Consider the following 13,986-nt stretch of genomic DNA (forward strand, 5'->3'; position numbering starts at 1 on the left):
ACATTATTATTCTTGGCCCCCTCAGTTTAATAAAAACAAGAACACACACATGCACTGTAGTCAATTTGCTGTACATTCTCTTGAACTGTAGATGAAAACAAAAATGTTCAAAATGATGGACAGCCAGAAAACTATCTGACTTGGCTCTGGTTAGTGTGTTAGACAGAGTCTGATTATCTGTTATGTGGTTACGTTCTGTGTAGTAGGTGAAAGTACAGTGCTGTTCGTTAAAAGAACTTGGAAGAACATTTTGTTTATAAGAGTCTGGGTTTCTGTACACTCACCCACACAATCAGTACATCATAGTTCCCCCTGAGTGTCTTGATAATAAATAATGCCAGTCACAGACACTTCTGTCATGTAGGAAAATACTGCTTCTTCTATGATTGCATGTTAATCATAGCTCTCGTGATGACTGACACTGTTCACCACTTTAAAATAGCTCAATATAACTTTTTGATCAGTTTGTCAGGCTTGACATAGTCTGGGTTATGTCAGTTTGGTCTCCATGAAGCAGCTGAAAAGGATTGTGGGGCATAAATATCAATCAGGTCCACATGACACCTCATTTGTGCTGAAGATTTATGGCGGTGTGTTTGTGAACAAGATGCTGTGTTGACGATGCCGTGCTGATCACTTTAGTCAGCAGATACACGGTGCATATTAATGTAACGCCCCGCTTCCTCTGAACTGGCCACTGATTTTCTGCCTGCTCTAATAGATGTAGTGGAGACAGAGTGTGTTAGTGTGTGTATTTGAAGCACATGCACCCAACATGTGACCTTGTGTATGTGTGACAGACAGAGAGAGAGAGAGAGAGAGAGAGAAAGGGGGGGCACAGCTCTTCTGCCAATGCACCTTCTGTGTCCTTTCTGTGCGCGTTTTCCTGTGCGGGACAGAGCAGTCATGCTGCAGTGTATCAGCGTAGCCTCTCTAATCTCTGCTCCCCTGGCTTTTACCACTGCTGGAGCTGGACAGCCTCACTCCACACCACAATTCAAACTGTTCAAACAGTACAGATACTGTATAAACTAAATGTTTAATCGCGATGAATCGCATGATTCCCATAGTTAATGGACAATAATTCTAATTATTCCCACATTCTTATATCTGCTTTAAATGCACCTGAAAGAGATACTTTTCAAGTTTGAGTTACCCTTATCCACATCTCATCTCTCAGCAGCTCAGAGATGAGATGTGGACAGTAAATGCAGATAACTTTGTTTTTGTCAGTAGAAACATCTGGCTGGGTTTTACAGCTTAACCTCCTGCTCAGAAGATCAGTAGCTTTATCCATTTCTTGTTTTTTCTTTACTTGCATCCTTACTCAGCTTTTTGGGGGGATTTTTGGCAGTTTTGATGCTGCAGGGCATATTACTTCCCTTCCAAAGGATATAAGTATTTGCTGCGACTATACTTTAGACTCTTCTTGCTTTCCACAGCGTTACTGATGCACCGAATTCTTTCTTATTTCCCAAACAATGGTGCTGGCCGAGGTCATAATAGCAGATCGTTTACGTGTTTTATCTAATTTAGAAGTCATTTACGCTTATCTTTAGCTACTCTTTTGTCTCGCTTTGAGCTGCATGATCTACAGAGCTACATGTTTCTCATCTGTCTGGCTTCACCAACATACCCAGTGTTCATTCCTGTACTTAATAGCCTACTCACGTGTATTAGAACTACTATTGTCAGTGACATAGACTTATGCCCCTGTGTTCCCGTTTATTCTTATGCAAGTAACTATATGAGAACACACTAAGCTGTTCTACAATAAATAGTTCAAATGCTGGCTCTATCCATTCTTTATATGAGCTGGGATCTCCTGCTCAAGATTTTTCCTTGCCACCACTCTGGAGGTTTTAGTCTCTGGGTTTTGGAAAGTCAAGAGTGCGCAGTGATGCAATAACAGACAAGTGGAAGTTACTCTTTCCAACAATGTAGTCATCAGACATGAGAATTACTGTAATCATAATATTTGTATTCAATATCTTATAGGTCATCAGTTTTAGAGTAACACTGGAAGTTTACTTGAACAAAGGGCCACACTGTGTTTTAGTATTGTGTTGCTGATGATTTTTTAAGTGAAGCTGTCAGTCCTGACCCTCAGTGACCTGAGCGGCTCCAGCTCTGCTGCACTTGGAGCTATAAAAAAAGTTTGGGCAACGTAACGTCTGGGACTTTTTTTAGGACTATACAGTTGTCACATGCTGGATGTTATCATGAAGTGAGTGAAGCTGAGGGAAATTACTATTCCAGTGGATAATCTTGTGATAGACCGTTATGTGTTCATTTAGTACTTATCAAGCTTATTTTGACTGAAAAATACGCTCATATTTCTTAGAACTCAGAAGGAAGAGTTGGAAGAGTTGATCCTAGATGAGTACAGAACAGATCTGTTTAATTTGAATAATACTGGAGTGGCTGAATCAGCAAAGCAGATGAGGCAGATTTATTATTGTGCAAACAAAGAACAAGAATAAATCTGGCATTGATTTTATTTGCAGTCACTTTTCTGCCTCACTAACGGCAGCAGTATGTCCCGCAGCACAGTTTTGTTCCCATTTCAGCCTATATCCAATCCAACGTATTTACATTTCCAATGTAAATAAAATAATTATATCCCTACTCATATATTAACATTTAGAAATATATTGGATTGAACGCAATTAAATGATTTTCAAAAAAACATAGATGCCTACCGAGTGCACTGCTTAAAATATAAAGAAAACAACGTCTGAATATTCTTTTTATAGTCTTTAGTATTTAACACTGTTTCTATAAGGACAAGCTAATGTACATAGCTAATAATCAAACTGACTGAAGTGAATTGAAGTGACAATTTTCATGTTTAAAAATTCCAATAATAATACTAAACACCTACAGCCCCTGACCCTAACCCAACCCTGATGAGTAAAACCCTCCCAATAGACTCACACTTTGACTCAGTCATTGTCTGTATGTTCTAAAGAAACAGAAGCACCTCCGTCATATCAGAGGATTATATCAAGTTGATAAAAAACAACTTCAGACTAGTCTCACAGTCTTCTCCTACTGACGAAAAAAGGGGACATAGGGGACATGGGGAACAGGGGCAGAAAAAGCGTCCTCATTCTCTTTCTTATCTCCCCTCATCCTCTCCAACTCACCCCCTCTCCCTCTCCTCACATTTACTGAAAGCCGACTCCCTCCCTCCCTCAATGAGACACTCTCCTATATTCCCTGCCCGGGCTCACGCACACCCACTCACATATTTCAAACACACTGTCACCTACAAAGGCACCACTTTCTCTGTGTGACACCGTTAATTATCTGTCACCGGCTCGAACGCGCACACACATGCGCTCAGAGACGCGTACGTCCGCGCACCGCCGCGTGTGCCTTTGGGCGATGGTTTCCCAATGAGACGCTTTTTGGGGCTTGTGTTGGAGCGACTGGTGGTTCTGTCTAAAAACCTCAAACTGAATAAATGCAGGAAGAAGAAGAAGGTCAAAAGCAGGACAAGCAAACAATGGGTGAGTGAGACCGAGAACAGTTTTTCTTTAGTGACACAGTTATTTTTTTTAACACTTTAAATACAGTCTGATATATAGTTGAGTCAAAGCAAAAAATAGCATGAAATGTGCGCCTTTCACAAAAAAAGTAGTGTGGGTTTGGTTTACTTATGTCAAAATTGTTTTAGAAACACAGTTGGTCAAATTAACATTACAGTAAGAGGCTCGGTAGACTCATCAGGATTGACATAAAGACCAGATTTGAGTTTACTGTACTTTAGTGTTCTGCTGTGGCACGGGGACAGAGTCGCATTTGAGAGAACGCATGCCAACCACCGTGCCATCCTTCCCCCACCCCTCTAAAATTGACACCCCGTGTTGAAATGCCACTGAGCAATTAATAACATGAGCATCGATGTTTTCTACTGCAGACTTCCTCTCTGACTGTCTCTTTTCCCTGTAATGCCAAAAATAGCAGGAGTCACTCTATTCAGCACCGGAGGCATTTTAAGAACCACAACTTAATCTGCCCCTCTCTCTCTCTCTCTGTCTATCTCTGTACTGTTGCTCGCTAACAAGTTGAAAGAAGTTGACCTCAAATTATCAGAGACTTAGTGCGTACTAATGAGTTTATTAATCATCCCGTACTATAAATCTGTTATGGTTTACTTTATTTCTTAAGCACCATTCCATACAGATACGGTAGAGATAAACATGCTCCATGTTATCATAGTTAGTTTGCTGTGGAAGAATCTGAAGGAGCCATCCGTCTGTGTCTTCAGTATTTTGGCCTAATTGTGAATTTTGGTCTGCTTTTGACCTATATAGCCAGGGCTATCTATAGAGGGTCTACTCTGTTGTGGCCATATTGGATATCTGAAGTGAGAGAAAACAGCAGATTGGGTTTCTAAACATAAAGATAACTATTTTCTCGTGGCTTATTTCACTTTTACAATTAAGGAGCAAATAAAGAGCAGGAAATAAGCATAACAGGCCCCCTTTAAATGACTGCCCTTTAAATGACAGGAGGATGACCCTGGAGAATGCCCCCCTGCTTTTCTGTTGTTTTTATCGGATAGTCGCTTGCACTTCGCAGATTAAAACACTCATTAGGGTAGATTGTTTTACATGTCCTATACACAAACGGAATATGTGGTGGATTTATTGGTGGAGACATTTATCACATTTCTAGTCAATGTGTTCAATCAAACTTTATAAATGCCAGGCAAGGGATTCTGTGAGGACAATGTGTGGTACAGCTTTAGTTCAGTGATAAAAAAAAAAAAGCTTTCTGATGTACGTGTCAACTCGTGTTTACGTTCCAATTTGGAGAATTCCAAATTTTCATGCAGGATGTCACACAAGACACTGCTTTGTACTCACTCAACTCTGCACAACCCCATGCACTGTGCTTAACCCATCTGTTTAGTATGGCTGGCGCTGGCGGCCCTCAACAGACTACAACTTAAGGAAACACAGTGCAAACCGAAGAAACACAAGACAATGTGCAGCATTTAGAAAAAATGAGAACCACAGATTGTATGTAAAGAAGGATGAAGCAGGCAGTGATGCCACCCGTTGGTTTGCAGTGGAGCCAGATGGATTTATGATCTACACCACTTTCACTCGTTGGAGCCTTGCAGATATGTAGAGCAGAGGGAACGGCATACCATAATTAAGGAGATCTAAAAATGGAGTAGATTAAGCTAATAAACAACCAAAACTAGCCTACTGGACCAAAGAATAAATGCCGGTATATAACTAGGACTGCTGAAATTAAGACATTAATAGGTTAGCGCAAATAATTTTTAACACATACATTATTTTTTTTTAATGTGTGTTTAACACACGTGTTCTTTTATTATGACCTTGGCACAGACCATAATTTGGGAAATTTGGAAGTGATCATAGCAGCAGTATTGCTGTGAAAAGCAAGCAGAATCTACTATGGAAATAATGCGATTAATTGGGATTTCATTTTTTTTAATGGCAACAGAATCAAAATAAGGAGCAAACGACTCAACAGATCAATGACCCTCCTGGGCTGCCCCATCCTTGACATCCTGCCTCAGTCGCTCAACAGTCAAGCCAGTGAAGCCCCAAAACATTACTCTCAATCTCAATGATTTAGATAATGAAACCATGAGGACAAAATTTCAATAGTATTTCATAAGAGAAGGTGACTCTTTTTTAATGGGAGCTCGGGACAGCACGTAGCAGCCCTCAGTGATATTAGTCTGTAGATACTTCTGCAGCGGCCTCAGTTTAAAGCCACAGTAACCTGCACTTGCATCTCTTTCAAGGTATCTAAAGAACTCCTGCCTAAGTTAGAACTAAATAACCTTTTTCTTCAGGGGATCCGTATTGGTGTTTGCTCACATATTTTCAGCTGTCACCAAATGTGTGTCTGTGCTCCGGTTAGGGTGAATGTTTTGGTTAATATTTCACTGATATCTGCTTCCAATGACAAAACCACTCTGGATGATTTGATTCTAAAATGCCCTTTCATCCCTGCCAACACTGTGATGTTTTTGACCACAGGAAACATGACGCTATGATTAGCCTGCTCTAAATATATTGCAGGACTAGAGATAACCCCTACTGTGTTAGCAGGGTTTTAGGGTCTGCATGCATTTGTACGGTATATGCGTGTCAGTGTGTGTGTCTAATCCTAGCTTTAGTGAATGTGTCCCTGCTGAGTCCGTCTGCATGCAACCACAGATTACTTCACATGATCTGGGACAGGTGTGTAGAATACCCTGGATTAGTGTACAATATATATTTTAAGTGTATGTCTGTGCATCCTGTAGTACGTAGATGGGGTACAGTGTGTATTTGTGTGTGTGTGTGTGAGAGAGAGAGCTAGAAAAAGCAACATTGAGATTAAAATCTGTATCTGTGTGTGTTTCAGAGTCTCTGTGCGCTCCTATCCCAGATTACCCTAAATTTATCTTTCAACTGCTGACTGACTATCTGATATGACATCACCGGTGACATCACAGCTGATAACACAGGATGTCCTTTTCCGATTGCTATTTTAATCTTTTGACCGCAGACTCTAGGGGATTTGATCACAAAATGATTTCAGGGGGGATCATTTCTCTCCTGCTCATGCTTCATATGTTAATAAGAATAATAAACTGAAACCAAGTCAAGGTGTTAAACCTTTACAGTGATAGAGCCTTCAAAATTATAGTATAATTTACCCTGTTGCTCTGATTTAACCTAACCACGGTTCATAGAATTGTGTGTTTTTGTGTATACATTGGGTATAAAAACGCTAAAATCCCCTATTAAATCAGCAGGTTGTTGTGATGTACGAAAAGATAAATTATATCAGAACGTATTTACATTTATTTTAAAAATCACAACCTGTGCACCGACTGGAAACCAATGTGACACACTTCAGAGAAAAACAATAAACATAGAAAATGAAAAGAAGTTAAATCGCCTTCTATTCCCAAGTTAAATTGTGCCAAGCTAATAGACTCTTCCAAAACAGGCTGAGTGCTGTAATCAAATCAAAGGGTGCTTCAACTAACTATTAGCTCACTGTCCATACTTACACAGTTAGGTTATTCATCTTTTTTTTCTTCTCTGAAAACCAATTTCAGTGTCATAGGTTGTGAAATTAAATTGAATTAAATGAGTATACATTCTGATATGATTTATGGTTTGTTAGATTTTATTTTTTTTTTCACGTCACAAAAGCCTCCTGATTTAACAGCTTGACATGAACATATTTTGATGTCTTAAAAGCTGCATCATCAGTATGAAAACTGCTTTATTCCTGTCACTATTCAGGGCAGTTGAATAGTGTGTGTGAGTGGAGTTACCCGGAGCTGTCTAGCTGTGTTTTAGCTCCAGAGACGGCTTTATTGATCCAGTCTTGACCGTCTTAGAATTTTACACTTTTATCAGCATGTAGTCACTTTCTCCAGCCAGAGTGACTCTTGAATGCCAAGATAAGAGTTTCTGTGATCATTTGTTATCAGTGACAAAGAGCTGATTAATTCATTACCAATACATAGATAAGGAACGTATTCAGTGACCCTTTAAAAAAATGGTGATCTGCTCTCAGTCACTGATCAGTGGGATATATCCTAAAAATGGTAACGCTGGATATTTTACATTTAATCTGTTTGTTTCCATGGTTACAGGTGATCCTGACGGTTTACCTCAATGACACCCAGCAGATGCTCACGGAGGTCCCGGTTACTCCGGCAACCAGAGTGATTGACGTGGTTGAGTACTGCAAAGAGGCCGGAGAGGGGGAGTGTCACCTTGCCGAAATATGGAATGGTCATGGTGAGTCCATTCGTGTTAAATAAAAATATTAACTGATATATTGATCAGTGACATAAAGAAAGCAGAACCTCAGTTCGTTAGACAGTTGCCAGTTTACACACTGAGCAGATAAGCAGCTTCCTTTGATGTTCTTCTCCGTGTATCTCTGGTATGGCCTCAACCAGTCCTTGATGTAAATAACTGGCTCCTTGGGAGTTAAATGCTCCACTGTATTTGTCTTCTTATTTCTAACTTAATTTCTATACTGCTGGCAGGAAGATAATGTACAGTTGGTCTAACAGAGATTTTTCACAAAATCTGACGTCAACTCTTGTAACACGTTACAGTGACGATGGTAGTCAGTATTTTTATTCTGCCCTCCTTACTCCTCACTAGATCTATATCCACACATATGTTCTTACATAATTCAATAGAGTTTCATTCTCATATAATTACTATTGACAACTTGTCTTGAGTATTTACATGATTATATTCTGGTACTAAATGACAAGATAATCACAGTGTGACTGTGGCCTAGATCACATGCTGCGAAGCTAGTTATAAACAGACCTATATCACGGCTAAATCTTGAGAAATCGATAGAGCGCTAAGTGCCTCCGGGATACTGTGCGCCATTGTAAGCTTGAATGGACCAGTCCATCACATGCAGACACTAAGAACTGCCGTCTCCATTGAAGCATGGCCCACATACATTCAATCACAGCCGTCGAAGAAACAACACAGTGTGTTTGTGTGACACCGCGGTGTGACTGAGCGGTCAGACAGGCTATAAATGGCTCTAATACTATGCTGCGTCTTAGAAGGTGACACTGTAAAGAAGCACATAATAAAGGGTGGAATACATTGTGTGTCTAAGTGTCAGTGTTTGGAGAGAGGCCGTGCCTCAAGGGCACATGGCCTCATGGCTGTTGTACGCGTGTCTGACACATTGTCTACATGCGTGCACTTAGCTGTGATAGAGTGATGTATTTCACTGTCAGAATACTGTTGCTGGGTTTTTCGAAACGCGGCTACACTGTGACCTTTCTTTTAGTTTTTCTGCTTTATAGAGCATAATAACATGTAAATACATATTGGAAAATATTGTCTTACCCAGTATTTGACTTTAAGGACCGTACCCGCAAGCCAGTTGTGAGCTAACACAACCAGTTTAGAGGCCTGTCCTAGCCCAGTAGTTATGTTATGTGGAAAGCCTGCAGATACACTAAGAATTAATGACGTATGAGATGTCTTGTATCTCGATTAGGGGAGAGTTGTAGATGACACTGTAAGAAAAACATATCAGACATAATTTATTATTTATTATTCAGAGCAGAATATTGTTGCTTGGATTGGATCTTTAATAATAAATACATTTTTGTTTGCGGTATCAGCATTCCAGACCACAACAGAGAATGATAGCAGGTTTCCATTCAAGTGTGGAAGTGTATGATGGCACCGAAAAAGGAGGAAAAACAGTTGTAATTGCTCATCAGGCTGGAAAGGGTTACAAAACCATCTCTAAGGAGTTTGGAATCCACACATCCACAGTCAAACAGATTGTAACCAAATAGAGGAGATTTAAGACGACTGTTAGTCTCCACAGCAGTGATCGACCAACAGAGATCATTCCAAAATCAAGATGCAAAATAGTCAGAGAGGTTAAGTGGCCCTGTATACAGTATGTATCAGTGTACTGCACTCAAATACATATATGTGATATTTGGAAACTTTGAGGTCTTTTAAACTGTGTTTATGCAGTGTCTGACTGCACAGCTGAACAGAAAAAGGTGCAGAGTCATAAAAATTCTCAAACCTGCCAAAGGAGGCCAAGAACTACTACGTCTTAAGAGTGGGTTCAGATTATACAGTTGTAGCCAGCAGACAGAGAGCAGAGGATTTGTGAGCAGGGATTGTGAAGTTGTGTTGTTTAACAGAATGTACCGTAAATAATTAACTAACGTATGAATCACCTTTTTCTCACCCCTGGCCATACAACACAATAAAGTGATGTTATTTTTCAACAATTAGTGGGATTTTTGTCAAAGGTTTCTTCTCCATGTGTCTTCTCCCAGAGCGAGTTCTCCCTCAGGAGTTGTTATTGTTGGATCTCCTTCAGCAGTGGGGAGCCAGGAGGCCCGAGGTCAGCTTCTACCTCAGACACTGCCCCTCCTGGGCACAAGGTACAACAAGACAAATACACGTACACGACGATCCCATGAAAGCTTTCCATTAAAGTAAACTAAGAGTTAATATTCAGTTGTTGACTGACGAGGAGACCTTTCTAAAGGAAACATTTTCTTCAGGGATGGGCGTTAAAAGGTATGCAGAAAACATAAACCCAGTGTCAGTAGTGTGTGTGAGGTTTAGAGGTGAGGTCAGGGACTTGGCCAGTAATTAGCCAGATAAGATGATTAGAGTTACATAATGGGGCGGGGGTGGCTGTGAGAGGATGAGAACAGAAGAATGCTGCAGAGATGTTAGATGAGATTCTGCTAAAGTAGATGCCTGTGTTGCTCAATGCTGCGAGGAATACTTTCTGTGACACCAGCCTGCTAAACTTGTTTTTCAGCAGCAAGGTTGGAATAGCTTCACCGTGCTGTAGCACTGGAGTGTTTTTGTGTCTGTTGCCTGCAGGGATGGGACAACCTCACCACCTGCTGGTGTGCTCCTATTTCACCCCTCATTCATTAAATACATGATTACCATTTTTAAGCATTCCTTATTATCATATGCTAGTGAACTGTGAAACGCACATTCCTCATAATGAACTACTCATAACACCTTTTTTTTTTTTTTTTTAATCCATCTTGACTGAGTCATCATGTGTATCATTCACTGTTAATGGTCTATATCCAACACATTTTTAATACTATATTTATTCTACACCAGCTTCCATGCTTCCTGCTGAGTATAAACAGATTCACACCTCATTTCCACAGAAATCTATATTAAGTTTACGAGCAGCAAATCTGGAGTAAAGACCAGACGCTTATTTATTTGCCTATGGAGGAGATAAGAGGCAGCCTCTCACGCTTGGTCCGTCTGTTTCCGTAATATAGAAGTGGCTTTGAACTGTCAGTACATATTGACACAAAGAGCGACATCGTCTATGGTTTTAAGGGACAGGCTGGTTGATGGGACTCAGTGCGTTGGTCAAACTGTCCCTGCACTTCTGCTGCCAACTTGTGTTTGGCTCCGCACCTAATATCATAAAGCGGCCCCTTAAACTAGCCAATTTCTCTGCAAGGACCAGAGCATCACATTACCCTAATGTATTACCTCCTACCAGGCTAATTTAACATCATCTGCCCTCTGTGGCTTGTTGGAGGTGCCTGTGGTGATTTCGCACCTCCCACACAGGGACATCTCCTTCCTTTTAGAGGCTTCAGTGTTGAACTGATTTAACCCTAACCCTTCATATCCAAATTATGACTTCTTTAAATAAAGTACTCTTGATAAATTATTACTATTTTAACTGTCCTAGTGTGACAACTGCTCTGTGGACTCCACAGTATTTTAATATCCGATCAATTAATACTGATCGGATTTTTACTGGCTGTGTACAGTATTGACGGCTATTGAACACAGAGTACCGCCGTACAGTAAGCGCTTTATTAACTGACTTGGAGCAGCTTGGGATTAGCCCAGATTCACCCTGTCTGGTCTCAGTAGAAGGAAAACAAATGATGCTATTTCTAGCTTACACTGATAGAGAAATATAGAGCTACATATAGAATAGAGAGAAAGAGAGTGTATTATTGTATCCTATATCAAAGTGTCTGTTGCATGTTTTCGATGGCTTGAACAATCATGTATACAGCCTGGGCAGCGGCATCAGTTTTACACCACGCCACCACTTTGTCCTGAGTATTGTAGAGCTGTTGTAAAAGGCACATTGCCAACAACACCCTCTTTATTAGAGGATAGTAGACTGAGCATAAATAAGGACACTTACTATGTAACTTTCCCCAGCAGAGCTGTAGGCAATACTACGACAAGAGCGTGAAATATACAAGCAATTTTAAAAGATACACACATATCATGACAGTAAATGAAGCCATGTATCAAGATGTTTTAAGAGAATAAGAAACTCCTGATTGATATGCAGTGTTATGGAAAGGAAAGTCAATTTTCACAGCATAAAGCTGATGTTTCCTGGTCATTAATCTTTGTGATAAGGCACACATGTGGTTGAATGGTTCATTAAGACCAAAACCCTCTCTCTTTCTTTTTTCTGTGTGTGTGTGTGTGTGTGTCTCAGATCACCAGGGTTGACTCCCCCAGGTCCATTTTAATATGTTATTTTAATATGCATGCTCACATTTCTTCTCATTGTTCATTGATATGCAGGAAGTCAGCAGCCTCTGGAGCAGAGCTGGACCACGGAGGCAACAGAGAGTGCTAATGACAGGGTAGGTACATACACACACGCACAGATTTTGATTCCACCCAGCTTCTTATACAGTATTATGTCCAGTACATATAATCTAATACAGTATTTTTAAGTATGAAATACTCCTGAACACAACTGACTGCACGTTTAGTATTTCATACCTGTCAAGTTTTGGATTTCAAAATAAGGGACATTTTCCGGCGCCCGCCGCGAGCAGTCCCACCACCCCAACCAAGCTCCAGTATCCCTTACATTTTAAGACAGGTGTACAACAAAGCTAAAATCACCACTTGTCAACCACTACAATTGGCTTTATAGCTGTATTACTTCCTGAACTTCAGCCAGCTCCATTGTTTATTGTCTGTCATTATTGGACAAACTGATTAATCCAGGTGTGCCTCACCTCAGTAGTGACAACAACAATAATCAGACACACCTGGATTAATCAGTTTGTCCAATAATGGCAGACAGGAAACAAAGGAGCTGGCCCTTAAGTTCAAGAAGTAGTTTGTTTTTTTGGCAGGAGGCGTGCCTTCTCTGTCGTGGCGTCCATCATCCATCTCTGTTTTTTTCTTTTTTTTCTCGCGTTGTCACTCATCATCTGACGTCACACACTAACCTTGCGATAACTGCCACCTACAGTACCTGCAGTAGGCTACTGAAGGTGGCAGTTATCGCGAGGCTCGTGACAGAGCTCAGATTGGGAATGTTTTTTTGTTTTTTTTTTACTCTGCCTGGGCCCAGGGTATTATTATTTTTTAATAAGGCAGGTTAAAATACGGGAGATTTACAGGAAAATACTAATACGGGAGGACGGCGGGAAAGAAGGGTAAAATACGGGACTTTCCTGGCCAAAACGGGATACTTGACAGGTATGGTATTTTTTTCCCTTCAATAATCTTATAGAACACATTTATATGCTTTCTTGCTGGGAGCTAGGTAAAGAGGATTGATACCCCTTTCACACCTGTCTAATAAATGTGAAGCTGCATCCTGTTTACGTTTACCTTAGCTTAGTTTAGCACAAAGACTGGAAACAGCTAGCTGGGCTCTGTCAAGAAATAAATAAGTAAAAAAATTCTGTACTTATGCCACCACCATGAGGTTCCAAGGAAATTATCGTAGCATTAAGGAAGGAAACAGAGTAAAATGGCTTGCTCATTCTTTCTAAAGGCATATTCTCGCACAAGCACGTCATGTGTTTGAGGAAATATATGAGACATCACTACAGAAGTGCAGTTAGGTGGATTCTTCTGGCTTTTAACTGAGGCAGGCTTTCTATTTTGCAGTGTTCCTTTAAAAACATTTGGATCTGCGGCTTGCGAATAAAGCGATATGAGCTCAGAGACTTGCGGCTACTAATAAAAAAAATCAGCCCATTCTGCAGCCGGACGATGCTGCTTGGATCTTGTTCCCCAGCATCTAATTTGAGAAATACAAATTAAACCCTGAAAACAGTTTCATAAATACACCAGTGTGTTTGTGTGAGCGGGTATTCCCATGCCACTCAGTGCATGTGCACTTATTGTGTGTACGTATTTGTCTCTGTGTGTAGTCTAGCGGATTAGCCTGCAGATTAGTGACAGTGATGATTATACTGCTCCAGCAGTGAGAACCATGTGAACATGTGCACACACAAACACACACACATACGCACACAATGAGTAGATACTTTACAGATGTAATTGTTGTGTATGTACAGAATGAAAAAGGTGGAATTAGCCCTTTGTCACTAGCCTGATTCATTCCCATTAGCTAACCATGTTTTCTTTTGCCAGCTTGGTTTATGCTGTTGTCTTCAACACACAA

The 13,986-nt window shown here is 40.4% G+C and overlaps 1 protein-coding gene across 2 annotated transcripts in view; it reads left to right on the forward strand.

Annotated features, from left to right (window-relative positions):
* The window catches only part of LOC311505207 (apoptosis-stimulating of p53 protein 1-like), a 46,344-nt gene that overhangs the window by 4,845 nt on the left and 27,513 nt on the right, over positions 1-13,986 (forward strand). Inside the window, exons 2-4 of one of the 2 annotated variants that reach the window (XM_084568651.1) lie at positions 7,655-7,802; positions 9,857-9,964; positions 12,135-12,196. In XM_084568651.1, the coding sequence (XP_084424777.1) occupies positions 7,655-7,802; positions 9,857-9,964; positions 12,135-12,196 (318 nt within the window). Of the gene's footprint in view, positions 1-7,166; positions 7,803-9,856; positions 9,965-12,134; positions 12,197-13,986 lie in introns of those variants that run through there. The other variant, XM_084568650.1, reaches the window with a different exon arrangement.

Source organism: Chelon labrosus, assembly GCF_963514085.1.
Source record: "Chelon labrosus genome assembly, chromosome: 20".
Classification (NCBI taxonomy): domain Eukaryota; kingdom Metazoa; phylum Chordata; class Actinopteri; order Mugiliformes; family Mugilidae; genus Chelon; species Chelon labrosus.